The sequence below is a fragment of the Lepisosteus platostomus genome, chromosome 11, assembly GCF_059453375.1.
Source record: "Lepisosteus platostomus isolate fLepPlt1 chromosome 11, fLepPlt1.hap1, whole genome shotgun sequence".
Classification (NCBI taxonomy): Eukaryota; Metazoa; Chordata; class Actinopteri; order Semionotiformes; family Lepisosteidae; genus Lepisosteus; species Lepisosteus platostomus.
The window spans coordinates 28,788,922-28,807,595 of record NC_142621.1 but is presented as its reverse complement, the minus strand read 5'-3'; the positions used below and the strand labels follow the sequence as shown (position 1 = coordinate 28,807,595).

At 38.3% G+C, this 18,674-nt stretch overlaps 1 protein-coding gene across 2 annotated transcripts; it reads left to right on the top strand.

Moving 5' to 3' along the window:
* Nucleotides 1-1,216: 1,216 nt before the first annotated feature.
* LOC148652353 (DEP domain-containing protein 1A-like) lies at nucleotides 1,217-13,888 on the top strand. Of its 2 annotated transcripts, XM_088599024.1 has the most exons (12): nucleotides 1,217-1,402; nucleotides 2,334-2,599; nucleotides 6,421-6,571; nucleotides 6,800-6,921; nucleotides 7,006-7,136; nucleotides 7,729-7,776; nucleotides 8,477-8,614; nucleotides 9,347-10,303; nucleotides 10,807-10,979; nucleotides 11,891-12,067; nucleotides 12,285-12,470; nucleotides 12,700-13,888. In XM_088599024.1, exons 1-12 carry the CDS (start codon nucleotides 1,346-1,348, stop codon nucleotides 12,841-12,843), a joined length of 2,550 nt encoding a protein of 849 aa, XP_088455150.1. In that variant the 5' UTR covers nucleotides 1,217-1,345; the 3' UTR covers nucleotides 12,844-13,888. The 2 variants fall into 2 exon arrangements, with proteins under 2 accessions (XP_088455150.1, XP_088455151.1); XM_088599025.1 differs by lacking the exon at nucleotides 9,347-10,303.
* Nucleotides 13,889-18,674: the final 4,786 nt, after the last annotated feature.

Below are 18,674 nucleotides of genomic sequence, written 5' to 3'. Positions count from 1 at the left end.
GGTCTCAGCCTGCTCAGGACCCTCACACAACCTAATATGTGGCCCCTGACTGTGTGGTAATTGATGAGTGTCTAGACAAAGTGTGTCACTCGATCTCCACAACTGTAACGCTGTGCCTCTTTTCTTCTCAGCATTAAAAAAACCTTAACCTGTTCCTCTCGATCTGTGATGACTGCCAACAAAAGCACTGGCTGTTATATACATAACTCAAGTAAAGATAGCTCCCTACTGCCACTTCTGTCATTTCGTGTCCATTGCAGAATTCCACGTTTAGCAGATACCAGTGCACGTCTTACACTGGGATAGGGACCATTTTTTGCATTCCATACATATCGTTGAGACGTACTGGAAATAGGAACAGCCAGCATTGCATAGCATATCTACTTTAGATTAAGATTTCAACCTTGAAGCCAAATTGGCCGTTTTTAGCATTCCAGCCCCTTAGCATTAACAGTAAAAAGAGAGCACAGACTAATACGGGTGTTGCGCCCTTGCTTTGACCATTCTGCAAATAAAGATTAGCGAGAATAATTCACCGATTAAATTGAGAGATTTTCAAGGAAATTGGTTAAAAATATTATTTTAGTGAAATAAACAAAAAATGAAAATGCCCTTTTCTGGTTGGTTATTATTATTATTATTATTATTATTATTATTATTATTTTGAACGCATGAAAAGAAAATACAGTAAAGGAAGTGTCGGCGAACCACAGATCGCCATGTTCTACGAATCCTCTTTGTTCCCGTTAAGACTCAGCTCCTGCCAATCGATCCTAAATGTGATAGCCTTCGCTTTCTATTTATTCTATGAATTACACACATAATATTATCCAAAAGCCATATTTTCCATCTTCCTATTCTAATTGACCAATTCCTATCACAACTCGGTCAGTTGCACATTCAATATTCAAGTGAAAATTAACTGAAGTACTGAGAGAGGACATGAAAAACAAGCGAAGAAAAAAAAGAAAGAAACTACTGTTTACGGTCTTTTGTTTATTTCCTTTCAAAGTCTGTATAAAAAAACACTCGTCAGAAACAAAATATATCACGCCATAGAGAAGATTATAACTTTGTGATACCGGAAGTTCGTTTCCGGGGAACCTTGTATTTTGTTGCAAAGTTGTCGCAAGTTTCCACGTTCTATTTTCGGTCACATGACCCTGTTGTCCTCCAATCGGTGAACTCCGGGGCCTCGCTCTCAATTTCAAACACTGCGGTCCGCATCAGTTGAATGGTTTGTGAGTTTGTCTGGAGCTCTTGCTGGGTGGGTGGGGGAGATGGTTATGGTTTTGAGCTGAGTGCTTCCGATTAAGGCTGCAATCGTCCCTATCGAATATTTAAGATGGATTTTCAGGAATCTCGCATCGTCACTCCAGGCCCTTACAGGGCTACGAAATTGGTAAGACCGATTAAAAAACAAAGATAAGACTGGTGTTGCCTTTCTGCACTACACGTTTGCACCCTATTAACAACGACATTTGTTGTGTTTTTCACTTTTGTATTTCTTTTTTAAAGCACGCCCTGTATAATGGGGCTAATTACGCGGTGAAATTACTCTGCATAGTATCTTGTATTGTGGGAAGAGTTGTTTAGATAACGAAAATTACAGTATTCTAACGGGTTTAGGGTGGATAGCTGAGCTAGTCTTCCGAAGTTCCTGTAAAGGCTGATAATAATCTCGCTCAGAGACAACAGACTCCTACTGTACTGCGGGGATTTAAATCTAGTACTCAATATGCTGATTTTGTTTTTGTTTTCGGTGTTGTTCTATATGTATTTTATGTTTGTACATAACCGAATTTATTATTCATTTTATTTGCGGTTTATGCAGTAATACGAGTCATATTTGTACGCTTTTCAATAGTTGTTCTGTAATTTTATCAGTGGTATCTGCTTACTGTAGCTGTTGTTCACTGTGTCGGGTATTTTCTAATTTTCGACTTTTAAATGCATTTTTACTTTCGACTTTTAAATGCATGCGTCCTTTCTTGGTCCTTGTAAACGGAATAAACGGAAATTGTGTTTCATGTCTTTCAAGACCGTTTGTTTGGAAGGAGATGCATTGAATTTCAGAAATCTTTTCAGCTTTTTAAGATGTTCACATAACATGAAGAACTTTCTGCACGCATTTGTGTCACGGCTATGTTAGCATCTTTCCCCTGTCTGTTATGGTGCTGAAGTGGTCAGTAATGCTCTTCTGTTTAACCTTCCATGAAAACGGTGGTGTTATGGTGTTAAATGGCGAGAACAGGGAGAGGAATCTTAGAAATTCAGGAATTTGAAGGTAGCTGCCATAATTTAAATGTAACCATCGCTTTTTCACTTTACAGTGGAATGAGGTCACAAAGCTTTTCAGAGCGGGGATGCCTTTGAAAAAGCACCGCCAGCATTTCAGAGTGCATGGAAACTGTTTCACTGCAGCAGCAGCTGTGGACTGGTTACACGAGCTCCTCCGAAACAATAGCAATTTTGGCCCGGAGGTAACCAGGCAACAGACCGTCCAGCTGCTCAGGAAGTTCCTAAAGAACCATGTGATCGAAGATGTCAAGGGGAGATGGGGATCAGAAGACCTGGAGGACAACAGTCAGCTCTTCAGGTATGCACTCAATTTCAGACTCTTCAAGAACTGCAGAAGCCTCAAGCAAAACACACACAGTTTGATACACAATGTATATGTTTGGGATGGCCTGGTAGTGCAATGGTAGGCAAGTATTCAGTTCTTTTATTTTAAATCATTTGTTTTATTGGGTTATTATTCTGTTAAATTAATAACAACAGAGAACTATTAATTTTAGGTAATATGCATCACCTATCTTTTTTTTACAAAAACAACCTATAACACTCATTCACATAAATGAATTAAGAAACCTAAGCATCTAAAAAAAATCTCAAATCACACTATATCCAAAAAAACCTGGGTGCAGTCTGTCTCTGACCCCAGATCTCCTAGACCCACTGCAACCTGAAGACAAGACTTCCTTTTTCATCAGCTTCTCAGGACCTGGGGTGATTATTAATATGGAGTTCGTATGTTCTCCCCATGTTTTCTCCAGGTGCTTCAGTTTCTGCCCATAGTCCAGAAACATACTGGTAGGTCAATTGGCTACTGGAAAAACTGGCCCTAGTTTGGCATGTCTGTGTGTCTGCCCTGTGATGGACTGGCGTAGCGTCCAGGGTGTACCCTGCCTTGCACCAGTTGCTTGTTGGGATAGGCTCCAGCTCCCCCACAACCCTGAATTGGAACAAGTGATAAGAAAATGGGTGGATACATGTGTAAGTTAGTGAGGTTTTGATTTTATAGGACCTTAAACTCCTATTTTTCTGTAGTGAGATATATATTAAAATAGAAAGAGTAGGCGGAACTCGAATTTTAATGCTTTTCCTCTCAACTGAGGGTGTTACTCAAAGTAAAAATCCCCTGCAGCTTTTTTATGTTCCTGGAGGTTCTCAGCACAGTGGGGCTACTGCAGAGCTCCGTATTGTATGAGTTGATACATATTGCCTGCCCCAATTCGGTAGGGTTTGTTTTCTGCTCTGTTTTGCAGCTTCTGAGATCCTTTTATAGTCTGGTGAAGAGAAATCTGGACCTAACTGTCCTTTGTCCTAAAAAATCGAGAATGTAAATGCAGGGGAGATAATGGTTTTCACCCTCCTCATGTAATTGAAAAGGGCTTTCACGTCTTAATAGGTTTTCTTAAATGGCCTGAATTTGTGTCTAACTAGTGAGCAGCTGTTATTTGGCATATGGTAGCAATTTGACACATCCTGTTGTTTGGATTCAGAAAAGCCTTTTTTCTTTTCTTTGAATTTGACAGCATAGGTTTTTGCTTGGATATTTATGTATTACAGTCCCATTGTCAGATTCTTGTTGCTTGTCTACACGCTGTGCCTCAGTGTAGATGGAACACCTAGAGATCATGTTGGTGATAAAAAAAAATATCTTATTCATAAAGCATCTTTCCAAACCCAAGGACGCTTTACATTGTGAATAAAGTACAATAAAAGAAGAAGAGAAAGCATACAGGTTTTTACAAATTGACTGAAGGGAATTAGACATAGCCCTTGGTAAAAAGGCAAGATTTCAATTTGGATTTGAAGAGTTACAGAAGGTATCTCTCGTCAAGTCTGAAGACGGTCACTTCACAACACTGGAGCAGCGACGGAGAAGGCACTGTCATGAACAGTCCATGATTTAGTCCTGGTGACAGTGAGCAGAGGACCAGCCTCAACTGAATGGAGCCTACAGGGGGAAGTGTAAACATGCAGAAATTCAGAAATGTATGTGGAGCCGGATTGTTCGGAGCCTTGAAAGTCAGCAACAAGATCTTGTATTGAATATGTGAGTTTATAGACAACCAGTGTCGAGACTTAAGTTTGGGAGTGACATGCTGCCAAGGTCTAGTGTGAGTAAGTAGTCTAGCTGCAGAGTTTTGAACATATTGGAACTTGTTGAGAGGAGAGGTAGGGAGCTCATAGAGTAAAAGAATTGAAGAAATCAAGCCTTGATGTTATAAATGCATGAATCGGACATTGATAAAAAAAAACGTTTTGGATATGTTTTTTTGTTTCATTTTATCCCACAGTTTTTGCAGATATAAGTAATAAGCAGAGTTTACAATTAAGAAACTAAGTGCGCGGTCACCAACGTTTAGTCACCTCAGCATTTTAACTAATCTCACAAAGTGTTTTTTTAACATGAATGTGTTAGCTTTGCAGTTCATAGAAAGGCAATGATTGTTTTCTTCTGCAAATTTAGCACATTCATGATAAAAAAAGGTTTGAACTGTTGCAGCTTTGTGCAAATGTTCCAGCAAATAAACAGTATGGTGGGGTTGTTTAATTTGAATCTTGAGACAAGTCATTTATAATTATTTGTGCAGTATAAGACAGAGACCAACTATAAATCAAGGGCAAATATTTTATATCACTGTTTTTTTTTAATTCATCCCATTTGTGTATGTGGAGGGAGGGTTGCAGCAAAAAAAAAAAAAAAAAAATCCTTTAGCCTGTAAAGCTTGTTGCAATTTAACCATTTTATTCCAGATATACCAAAGCAACGTCCTGATCAGGGAGACATAGACACAGCTTAGAGAATATGATGTTAAGATAAAAGCAGAGATGGTAAAGATGCATTGAAAAAGGTTTAGGCTGTTGAAAAGATGTTTTCCTTAAAGATAGCGCCAGAAACCAGAAGCTATTTATACCAAAGGGCTTTGATTGAACGAGTCTTTACTGTAATTCATTGGTCATGCCAATAAAACCCTTTGAATTTGAGTCAATATGTTCTGTTTGGTTAAGAAGGGAGTGGGAGATCTAAAGAGTAGTGTTTGTAGTCGCAGTTGGTGATAAAGGGCAGAGTGGTGGCTCTGTGGCTAAGGATCTGCACCTGTGGCTGGAAGGTTGCCGGTTCATATCCCGTGGCTGGCAGAGAAATCTTACTCCATTGGGCCCCTGAGCAAGGCCCTTAACCCTAACTGCTCCAGGGGTGCTGTATAAATGGCTGACCCTGCACTCTGACCTCAAGCTTCTCTCTCCCCATCTGTGTGCCTGTGTGTCTCACGGAGAGCAAGCAGGGGTATGCAAAAAGACAAATTCCTAATGCAAGAAATTGTATATGGCCAGGAAAGTGATTTTATCTAAAGGATTGACAACAGTGTGGCTCTGCGTTGTCTCCCTCTATGGCACGGTAGAGGTACCTCGGGTTCTGTGCTTGTCTGCAAGTATTTCCACCTAGAATGCCAGCATTCTTATCGATAATCTTGGACAGCCAGGTAGATCTGTAGAAATAAAGTAATCTGTGTAGCTGGAGCCTTGAATTTAAAAAAAGTGCAGATGTCTTTAGTGTGATTTGTTCCTTCCAATTGTTTGTGTGCTTATACTCTAGCTGTGTTTCTCTTCAGTGCAGTATTGCCACCTGCCTACTTTACTGTCTGATTCCGTGACTGTGCATAAAATATCAGCAATATTTTTTTTTTAAATGGAGGCATATATTTGTCCTGCGCTTTAGTTTCTTTTACAGTACATTGAATAACCCAGTAGTTGACTGATAGCGATATTATATCCAATCTAATTTAGAATATTGCCTCATATAATAAAAGAAATGAAACATTGATTCGTCAGCAGATTTCCAAATACTTTTTCCAGTGAATTTACTCTGAAAGGCTTTGTGACCATAATCTATGATTCACAATATAATGCATTTCATTAAAACTTTCATTAAAAATTTCATTCAACAATACAAATCCATATTCTAATATTTTGAACTGGAGAAACACAGCAGAGAACATTTTGGGCAATGAAAAAAATGGGTAGCTGATGTACTATAAACTGCACGGAATCTTGTATTTTCTGCCCATTTTTTTCATTCACCAGCTAAGTATTGTTTTGAAATGTATTTCTTCTTTGAATTGTTCTAAGGTTTCCCCCAACATCTCCTTTGAAGATTATTCCATATCGTCCTTCATTTATGAGAAAGAAAGCAGCAAGTGTGTCAATCAAGGAAAGAGAGAGCTTTTTTAAATTCTCCAATTTTTATCGACGAAGTTCTAAGAAATTTGATGAAACACAGGTAAGAATTTCATGTTGTCCTATATATTTGCTGTAACATATGAGCTTAAAATCACTTTGAATAAAGGAATGAAGGGCATGTTTGATGCATTTTACCATTCCAAAAGATCGCTGGAATTGGTCACGTTCTAGTAATAGTAAAGATATCCACGCATGGTTTTTGAGAGCGCAGCTAATGTCATTATCCTTTTCAAAATTGTATGCAAGAAACAATCTCTGTAATTTCTAGGAAAATATTGATCCCTTAAACAAAGAAGAGCTCACCGATGTTCCAGAAAGTGTACAGGTTCATAGCCGGGAGATAACACAAGAAGACATTCATGAAGTTTGGAGGAATATTACTCTAACACAGTGAGTTTTAAGAGACATATCTATGGACTCTGGACCTGTTTATGGACATATCATTTTTAGGTGAGATTGACCTTTTGTTTTTAGTTTGCAGAAATCATTGGGCTTGACTTCACTGGAAGATGTGTTGGATCCAGCGCAAGTCAATCCAGGACACATTGTCTACAACATGACTAATGTCAACAAGCACGGAGTGGTCACATTGCAAGACAAGACGGGTATTGTTTTTTTATTTTTTCAGCAAACCAGATTGATATAGTTTGTATTCCAGTTATTTTGTAGGCATTAAATGGATTAGGTCTTCAATAATTCTGGGTGAAGACAATTCACACTGTGCCATTTACATTAGACTGGCTTTAATGACATGGGGTAAATATCGCTCAAAATCATCATAAAGTAAGACTAGTTAACATCAAAATCTTAAAAAGATTAAAACTTGTTTTTGTCAGATGTACTGGAAAATCATGTAAGAATATTTTGTTGAATTCAAGTAAAGTTTTAGTAATCCATGTTTCCAACTTTCTAGTGGATGTTATCGGCTGATATGTTGCAAAAGAAAAATATTATACGATTGAAATCACTGTGCTGTTGAACAAGGTGATGTTTGTTAACAAGGTGTTTAAACAAAGGAATACAAAGCTGTTTGTAATTCATTAATGTTTTTATGATATAAGTCGGGTTGTTTCTTTGAGTGTGTATTGGCCTTTATAATATTTATTTATCCTGAATGCATTTCCCATTATTATTCCAGGACAATTAAAGACCATTCCAAAAATCATTTGAACTCAATGTTGATTACTCTGTTTTTAGGGGACCTGCCCCACTGGGTTTTGTCTGCTATGAAGTGCTTGGCAAACTGTAAGTAAATAATACAGCCTTTAATTCTTTCTTTTTTATGTTTAAAATTGTATATTCATGTTAGATTTTAAATCTTGCTGATCAGATATTCTTATGAATTCTTTATACCTTTCATTTATTTTTTAATTGAATGTTTTTAACAGGTTTATTGAGATCTCTATTTAAGCATATAAATTAGTACAAGATTTGTCTTGTACTGACTCTTGTACAGTTCTTGGATAGTCACAATCCTGCAGATGTTATGGGTTACTCTTAAGCAAGTTCTGAGCACTTGGAACAACTTAATTTTTATCATGTAAATTGGTTTTGAGTTTATCCCTTACATTTATTCATCTAAATGGATTAGAGGTGATCTCAAAATACCATCATATTGTATCTCTTTAGGACCAAGTTAGCCTTTTTTGACTCAAGCCAGCTGACATAAATAGATCAAACTAACCAGCCCATCAGTCTAAGATTCTGTTCTCTGTTCTCCTTAATCTCCTTACTCAACATGAGTAAATGCAGTGTAGGCTTTTTCTCCATTACAGATGCATCAGATTAAGCAGTGCTATGGTCTCTTGAAAAAGCAAAGCATTACTGTGCTTATTCTTACTTCTCCCCTGTCTCAAAATATAGTCTTGGAAAGGCAGCTGAAAACTTGTCTTTGTCTACCACTGCGATTGAATGATTTTTTCCCCTTATCCTCCTTCATTTAAAGGGCCAAAGTATGACTCCAGCCAGCCATCCTACCCTGGGTTTGAGAGGGATGTTTTTAAAACGGTTTCAGATTATTTTATAAATCTTCCTCAGCCACTCCTGACATTTGAATACTATGAATTATTTGTGAACATTTTAGGTACGTATTTGTTTTCAATATTTTGTAGTTAGTCCACATGTAAAATAGCACTACTGGGTACTCAAGGGGTTTCCTGTAAATCAGTATTTGGTTTATCATAGGTTGAATGTGTCGACACTGTTTAAAAATGTATAGTATGTGGGGATAATTATGCTGGGGCTCACCTATATTATATCTCTTACCTAAACCAGTTTTAGAGAGACCACAGCAAGGGAGCTTTTTATTTATCAATCAAAACACCACTGTTTACCACTTCAGCCAAGGACAAATCAATTTTGCATTTTAGTGGTGTGCTTGGAAATTACCTCAGAAGAGATGTTCTTTTTTGGAAATTAAAAGAACGCAAAACCCATCAGAAATACAGAGGAGAATAGAATACTCATTCATCTTCTCTAATGAAAACTTTGAGCCAGAACTGTTGCAGAAAACTAATGTTGCAAGATCTGAGAAGCAATTGTATTTCATGCACTTGAAGTGTAACACTTGAATATTAACTTAAACGCATGTTTTCAATGGAGAAATGGACATCACTATTATCCTGTGGAATGTTACCTTTGATAACATGATATTTTGAATGTGTATTTGTGCTTTGCTTGTGTCCTTTAAGGTCAAAGCTGTTTTTACTAACCCTGCTGAATGTGCAGTTTCCCCTCCCCCCAATGTATCCATCAGCCCAGCTTTACATTTGACTCACTTCAAAAGTCTTTTTTATTTTGTCTGATTTTCTGATAGTTTTGTGCGGCTACATCATGGTCCCAAAAACACAACGAGGGAAACGTAAAAGCCAAGAGGAACCCAACTATCCTCAGCCGGCCAAAACTCAGCATTTACATGATGCCAATCTGTTCAAGTCCACAGAGTGCCTCTTGCTAAGCTTAATCCGTAAGGGATCTTTAGAGGAAAGTGAATCACCAATGAAAGAGGTGTTCTCTTCTAATTTGGAGGCCAAACAACTCGCACAGCTAAAAGGCTGTGCAAAGAAAATACTGAAGTGCAACGAAGCTGACAGAAGATCCAGTGCCTGTGACATTATAGGAGGCAGTTGTCAGAACCTTGCGCAGTTTAAGAGTAGTGAAACCATGCAAGTCAAGTTTAGACCAAGGTGCTATTCTATGGAAGGAATTATGGATATTTCAGGTGATGCTGGCCCCAGACATCTCTTCAAATCGGAGGAAAGCCTGACATCTTGCAGCAGCAGTGGCAGTACTTTCAGTAGCTCATTGCGTAAAACTGGCTTTCCGTTTGACATTCATTCTAAAGCTCCACGGCAAGAACCTATTTACACATCTGTCCCTTCATGTTCCACGAAAGAATTAACAAAAGGTATTGAACTTTGTAGCAGCCAGTCAGCCAGCAATGAGGCGCCAATTCCCCTGGAAGTTCAGTCTATAAAAAGACGCCACATGAGTAGGTCTAACAGTGTTGGAAATTGTACTGGTCTTGGAAGCATCAAAGAGATATCTAGTAGTTATAGCATCAATGCTCCTGTGGCTGAAATTACAATGAAACCAGATTTCTCCTCCAGCATTGGGCTGAGAAGACCCAGCGTATTAAATTTATCTGACGCCAAGAAAGATGGTCAGAAAAGTGCACATGTGAGCAGACGCTGCCAAAGCTCTATGGAACTCTGTGAAAAGCTGTCTTCTACCTCTGTGTCCACTTTTGCACGTCCCCCAAGCCCTGAGCAAAGTAAGCCTATGACTGCATGCAATTATTAGCATCTTGTATGTTGTACTCAATGCTTTGCTGTTTAAAACTCTTAAAGGAACTTTTCTGGAATATTTAATTAAATGAAGAGCCTGTTGTATAGAGATTTTATGTGTCATTTGAGTTTCCTGAGAGATCTGATTTGAAATCATACTGACCAGAAAGATTCCTTTAATTTCTGTTTGTTCAGTATTTCAACTGTTTGCATGCTCTTTACAACTACAGCTGCTTTTCTGAACCTGTAAAGCAATTTCTGAGAATAGATTGCTTGCTCACATTCTTAAATATAAGAACTTCACTTCTGTACTTCTGGTCATTGATTAACGATCTCTAATATAAACACTTTTTGTGAAACTGAATTCTGAATAAACTAATTTTTTCACAAATATTAAACTGTTTTTAGCCACATTGTATTTACACATGGGATGCTTCAATATTCCTTAAAGAGTATTGATCCAAATATAATCGGATCTCTTGTTTCCAAGGCTTGCTGCAGCCCCAGCTGGAGAGGGTTGCGATAGAAGCCCTACAGCTGTGTACTCTTCTGCTACCTCCAAGCAACCGGCGCCAACTTCAGCTGCTCATGCGCATGATCTCTCGAATGAGTCAGAATGTGGACATGCCACGTCTCCATGATGTAATAGGGACAAGGACATTGGTGAGAAATCACATCTCTGGAGAGAACAATCCTTCATCTTATTTGTGCCATTTCCTTCCTTTGTGGCTATTGGTGAATTCCATAAGCAGCTCTTATTTTTGTCTCTATGGTTTGCAGCGATTTGATAGTGACTCCATAATCAAATCTCAACAATTTGGAAGCTGATTGTGGTTTAAAGGTTTCTAACATTTAGTTTCACTGCCCCCGGGCTGTATTGACGCCTCAACCAAAAATAGTTGTTGATGCAGAAAGAGCCCTTTTCTTGCTCAGATGTTTGCTATTCTTCATGACCAAACATTTTAATGTAATATTAAGTTCCCATTTTGGAGTATAATGTACTTTTGTCTCCCTATTTTTTTTTTTGCATTAGTGCTCCTTTAGAATTAGTTCAGGGAAGTGACAAGATGCATTTTGGGGATGAAAAGAGAATCCTACTCTGATAGCTAAAAAAGCTTACTCTTTTTTTTTTTTAGGTCTGAACACTGTAGGTTTGGTTCAGATATTTGAATTTTAAAAGCACAAGCGAGTGGACACATATGGTACCTATGAGAGAGTGCACTGAAAACTGAGAAGAGGTACTTCCCTTTTGGAAGTTTTGGAAGCTGACAGTCTTCCCAGCCATGTTGATGAAGCTGAGACCCTGGTTTCCTCTGTGAAACTAAATGGCATGAGGAGATCCTTGATTAATAAGCTACTACCGAAGAAACAACCTAGATAGGTCAAGTAGCCTCCTCATTTGTAACCTTTATGTCCATGCTGTATTATATTGTCTTTGGAAAAACAGTTGTACATTTAGGGTTATTTGCATTCTTTTTTCAGAAGTTTGGTTATGTTACTATATTAGTTTGCGGTCTGCACTAAGAGATTTGAGTTCTTTGGTCTAAGCACTAGGTGTCACTATTTCATTTCAGATGGTGCACACATTCTCCCGTTGTGTGCTGTGCTGCCAAGAAGAGGTAGACCTTGATGAGCTCCTGGCCACAAGACTGGTCTCCTTTTTAATGGATCATCACCAAGAGATTCTTCAAGTCCCAGGGTACCTGCTGAGTGCTGTTCAGGACCATATTGACTATATGCGAAAAGTTCAGGTAGGTCCCAGATCCATTTTTTAATCTTTGTTTAACATGAAAAGACTTATTTTTAGTACCAAATATTCTTGAACACATAACACTTGATCATAACCTGACTTGGAGGAAAAGAGTAGATATCGAAATAAGTTATGTTGCTGTAATACAGTTTAAACCAGTTGTTTAGAATTGTGCCAGAATCAAATGTGACCAAACTGCTATTTTCTTTTATGCCCAGATAACATACCCTGGGGAAAGTGTCAGCGCCACTCTGCCAACCTACTCCTTCTGCAGGCAAATCACCTGCCAGGAGTTTGAAGAGCAGAAGCTATCTGTCTCACAGGCTGCTATTGCCGATCTCCTGGAAAGCCTCATCAAGGATAAAAACCTGTGTGTAAAGGAAAAGAAAAAGAAGCTTAAACAGGTAAATGTCTTTTACTCACAACCAGTTTTCTAGTTCCATTGACAATTGTGATGTTCTCTGAAATATGTCACTGAGCCAGAGTATTTTGCATGTTGTTAACATACCCATGCAGGATCAAGGAGTGCAGATCATTGTAGGGTGTGGTATTATTATTGGGTTGTATGTAGATGTACATGTATATACATCTTTTAAAATGTTTAAACCCTTAAGATTTCCATGTTTTTTTTAGTTTCAGAAAGAGTATCCAGACATCTACAGCCGTCGCTTCCCGACCACAGAAAGTGAGGCCCAGCTCTTTGTTGATAAGCCAAAGATAAAGCCACCGATGCTGTTAAATATGAAGAAACCCAAAACATTTGGCCTAAGAAACTGAAGATGATTTTTTTTTGTTTCAACTTTGTCCATATACTTGATTCGTAGACTCCATTCCCTCCAAAAAAGGGAATCTGCAACTACATAAAATACTTCTTTTGAAGGACTCAATGATGCAGGGACAATCAAAGCCTTTCATCTGGAAAGTGAAGACTAAAGCAATACTGTACATTTCAGATGTTATCCTAGATAAATATATTTAAACTTATTTTTGTTTAAACTAGGTGGGGGGTTGTAAAGTTTTATTAATGGGGTTAAAAAGCAAAGCAACACAATCTTATGTAGCTGTATTATTGTTTTCAAAGAAGACAATTGATGACTGTAGTGGGTGATGGGTAGTAATTTAAAATCTTGAGAAGAGCATGAAGTCCTTTTTCTCAAGGCTGTTAACTGACATTGAGCACTCTGCTGCAGTAATGCTATAGCTTGCTCATGCAAGTGTTCTCGTATGCGCTTCAAGCATTGTTTTATCTCCATAGTCCTCAGGTTTACTTGTTCTCTGATTGAAAGGTATTGTCACCACATCTTCCATTTTAATGTATGCTTCTGAAATGCAGGACTTTTAGGCTTTGCATCCTGCTGAAGCTTTGATGCATATTGAATAATTTGCTAGACCTAGGTGTGTTAAAGTGCAATTTATCCACATTGGGTAAGTGTTAATTTCATTCAGGTGATGCCAAACTGGTTAGACTTCGTATCTTGTTTTAGGTAACGATGGTTTTTGCAATGTTATATATATATACTATATTGTATTTTTGGTAACTCCAGCACAATTGTTTACACTTTTTTTGGTCTGTACTTGGTTTCTATTTACTTGACATATAAATGTCTCTTTAAATCTGTAACTTGCACATAACAACAACAAATCTGTAACAGTTTCCAGATTAAAGTTTTACATTTTGAAAATATTTCCACTCGAAGAAAATGTGCCAGATGTAGTTAAAGCATGTTTACAGTGATTTTTTTTAAAGCAGATGGCTTAAATGATACTGAGCTGTAAATGGAAATAGAACAATCAGAGTGAATAAAATCCTTTTTTCAAGGTTGTCACTGCTATGTTCATGCTCTTAAAAAAACAGTCAAAGTGGTTTTACTGGCATTTGTGATAAGAATTGGGTATTCTTGTATATTAAGAATTTACTGCATATAGAGTTCCACCTTCAGGTAAACATTAAGAAATTGAAGATGTCTGATGCTACCCAAATGCTGCTGTCCCTCCAGAATAAGCAGCTGATCCAGGAGAAAACTGCGTAGGGATGCCACTGCCAGGTAAACAGACACTTTGAAAAAACTAGTTAAGTGACATGGGAGAAAATGTCCATGAGTGAAAGCTAGCCTATTTTTCAAAGTCACGGAAAGCCATTGTTGAAAAATAAATCTCAAATCTTTTTACCACAAAACATTTAAATGAGACGGCAAATGTGAAATGTGGAAAAACTGGATCTGTGGTCAGAAGAGACTAAATTGGAACATTTTGGTCCAAATGATGAATGCTGTATCTAGTGCAAACCACACAACACGTCACCCAGTCAACACCATCCCTGCTGTCTAGTATTGTGGTAACAGTATTATGTTATGGAGTTACTTCTCATCGGAAAGGACTGAGAAGCTTGCCAATATTGAGGGGAAAATGTATAGAATGAATGTCCACACAAATCTTGGAGGAAAGTTTGCATCAGTCATCTAAAGATACAAAAGTGTATATACTTCTTTCTTTTTTTCACGCCGTGTTTGTGGTCTGGCTTTCACTATGACTATTGCATTGGGAAGTTGTTAGTTTTCAATGCACACTTGTGTCCAGGGAATTCTCACTTCTCTGAGCTAAAGAGGGATTAATCAGCCAGCAGCCATATTGCCCTGCAACTCACAACTGGCAACCCACTGAAGCTAAGCAGCTGTGAGCCTGGTCAGTACCTGGATGGGAGACTAAGGCTGCTGCTGGAAGTGGTGTTAGTGGGGCCAGTAGGTGGTACTCACCCTGCAGTCTGTGTGGGTCCTAATGCCCCAGTACATACTGTAAAAAGGTGCTGTCCTTCAGATGAGACTGAGGTCATGCCTCTCTGTGGTCGTTAAAAATCCCAGGACAAGAGTAGGGGTCTAACCCTGGCGTCCTGGCCAAATTTCCCATTGGCCCTTACCAATCGTTGCCTAATAATCCCGATCTTTGAATTGGCTTCATTACTCTCTTCTCCTCCCCACTAATAGCTGATTTGTGGCTGCTGTTGCATCATCCATGTAGATGCTGCACATTGGTGGTGGAGGAGAGGAGTCCCCATTATTTGTAAATCGCTTTGAGTGGAGTGCCCAGAAATCACTATATAAGTGTAAGCTATAATTATTATTATTAATATTAATGGCATTACCATCATTTTTTTGTTCTAGACTACATTCAGATTTGCCAATTGTTTTTTTTACACAGTTGCTCACAATAACTAACCTGGACCCTGCAACCATGCACTGGGGAGAATGAGGAATGTAGGCAGACTCCTCTGACCTGCTTACCTTCAAGCCACTTACAGTATCTTTTAACACATCTCGTGCTCCATGCAGGCAGCCCCATGTTGGAGTTTGCGCACTGCTTGGAGGGGAGGTGTGTCCTTTACTGACAGCACAGCAAGTACCTGGGAGATAGCAGGGGGAGCTGTGTTGCTGCCAGATAATCCCAAACCTTTTCTTGGGTCAGTTGTGAGTTGGTCCTTGGAGACTCCTAGTCACAGATGGCTTACACCCTTGTTTCAGCACTCGCCTTTACAAACTGAGGCTGACATTTTGCCCCTGTTATCATTGTACTGCACCTACTCCTATAATTGATTAATTGATTTGCACAATGAATTGCTGTTTAAAATCCAGGATATTTGACACTGGTTCCCGGTTTATGTATTCGATAGCTGTAATGACCTGGTCGCTATTCTCTGTCCAGTGAAATGTCCAGCCATTTTTTATGTATTCAGTGGGTAAAGTTTAAAGCAAAATGTCTATATCAACCTGCCATTTCCAAGAATGATCTCACATCCTTTATGGACTCATTTAAACTTTATTAACCCATGGCTGGGGAGTCAGTGCAATAATACCTGTCACACTTGGCAGTAAGGCCTGCACAGCTCAACACAAGGATCAAGACACAAGGACAAGAATAGGTAGTCTATAGCAGAAGAGTTCTGAAAGGTCACATGCTCCATGCAAGCCTAAAGGAGTTCTGAGAGCTATTGTCTCCTGTGTCAGTGGGACCCACCATCCCTTTTAATCAGCCCAGCATCATCAGGTACACCATCTGACATAATGCATCAGACGAATCTCACAAAAGCACATTAGCAACAGGGAAAGGCAAGCATTGGATATCCTAAGGCTTATATCAGCCTTGTCAGATCCATTCATTTGGTAGAAATATTGTCAAGAGGTTAACTTCCAGTTTATTCTCAAATCATATTTTCATCTGCTCTGTAATGTATTCGTGGTAGTGAGATAGGAGGAACAAAGGCTATACAACCACAGAAGTGAAAAGTCTGAAACGACCTGGATGATGAGAATAATGGCGAACATGGAGACACAGAGGGACATGAATCCATGAGAGAGAAGTGCTGGGAACCTCTCTGCTCTATTCTGTATCGTGAGCATCAAAAGAAATATATATTTATATAAGTCTGCTTATAGAACAAAGTCTGAATTTATTGATTCATATGTTTTGGTGACATTTTGATTAATTGATCATTTCTGACTGATACACCCAGTTACTGTATATAAATTAATGAAGTCTTTTATCCCTTAAGATGACTAACTTATAAAAAAAATGTTTTGTAAAAAACATTTTAAAGAAGCATTCATTAATCTTGGTGTTTCGTTACTCAAGACTTTTACTGCTCATGCAGGACAGGCACACTTTTAACTCTGTCTCCCGCAGGAAATTTCAGATTTATATAATACAATCTTCTCCTTGTTAGTGTTTTATGAATTGTAGTTTTTACATTTATGCTGTAGTCCTGAATACATGGTATGTTGGTGTTGCATTGCATTAATTTATTGTAATCCATTTTTATTGAATGTGAATGTTGAAAAGATAAATGTTTATTTGTGCTAAGTACATATGCATGGAACTTGCTAAAAAACAATGCAAAGCCCTTTCTCCTATACTCTACTTTTAAATATTTTATGCCAGATAGGTTGAAACAATTAGCCGGTTCGATAGGAAAAAGAAAAGTGAATGTATTAGTGTGCAGGAGTAGCCTGAAGGACTTGGTGTTAAGATATGAGTAAAAATGCAGCAAAAAAGAGGAATCGGTCACTGAAAAGAAGCCCTTTACCTGTGTAACTAAACTGTGGCTCAGCATAGTTCCTCCGTCACTTGTGTCCAGACAGAGACTTCTGGGTCTATGTTTGTCATACATTTGATATTTTTGTTTCTGAACAAACATGCCTATTGTTGGAGTGAATGGGCTTTACTCTCGAGGTCTGTTCTGCAGAAAAGGGCACAAAGGTTATGAAACCTTCCAAACACATAGCTGAGGTACCAATAATGCAGTTTTCTGTATAGTCAACAGGCTTAAAGTTTTTGCCTTATGCAATAGCAACATCAAAGCCACATAAGTAATGTTTCAGTTGTAAACGACAAAAGCATTAAATAAGCTGCTTAGAACGCTTTGCTGAGAATATGCACTGAGCCACACAGTGAAATTTACTTGTGGGTGTTTTTCTTAAACCGTGGTGTGTAAGCTTTATCTCTTTACATAAAAATCGCTGTGCCGCGCAAGTGAGCTTTGACATAGATGAGAAATGTCATTTTACAATTAATAAAGAGCACACAGTCCAGGACGCCTTGAGCCTTGCTTGGCATCGTACACCACAAACCCGACATACTTGTAAAGCAGACAGCAGGCATCTACTATCCTTAGATCTCCTTATGTTTCTCTGAGGGGAAGGAGTTGCTCCACTATGTTTTGATTTGTAAACTGAATCAAGTAAGAAATGCAATGATTCATTTGATCAAGTGATTGATGAAGGTCTTTTTCTACATACTTCTCAGCTATTCCAGCTGTAGATTTCAGTATCCTCTCTTGAGCCCTCTTGTAATGCATGTTTGTCAAGAAGCTTCTGGGTGTTGTCCCCTTCAGCTACCCATACCCAGGTATATACCCTGACCACACTGGAATAAAATCATTAATGCATCAGCCAAATAATAATAAATATAATAATTCAAAAGAATAAGTTCATAGTACAGATAATTGTTATGAAACTATTTGGGATGCAGATTGTGGTATGCTGTATGTCATATAAGACTCTCTGTATGGAATATTTATATACAGGAATATATATAGGTTATATAGGAATATATCAGATTTGTATACCAGAGTTATATGGAGAACTGATTAAGAGTAGAGTCAGTGATTCTGCTCGGTTTATTTATTTGTTAAAAATACTGTAAAAATCATGCTACATATTATGCAAACAGGAGAGATTAAGAAAGCAGAAGTGCAGATTTCACTTTTGTAATGTCATATCTAAATCGTTATGTGCAGCCTGCCAAGGAAATGTTTGAAATTGGCCAGCAGTGTCAGCTGTTGCGCCCAAACAAGTCCCTGATTTCTAGGAAGATAGGTGTTTGTGAGTGAATGACACATAATCCCAGCCACATTGCTCCTGCCTTGTGGAAGGTGTAATTGAAAGGGCTCCTTGTGTTGTTTTTCTTCATGGCAATTTGTCAAAAATGAACCCGTCACAGCCGTGAAAATAAATTGTAATCTCTTTGGATTTATCCAAAGCCACTGAAAAGCTGCGTTCACCAGCTACGAGCCTTTCCCAGGAAAGTTTGCGATACAACGTAACTGTTGTTTTAGCACA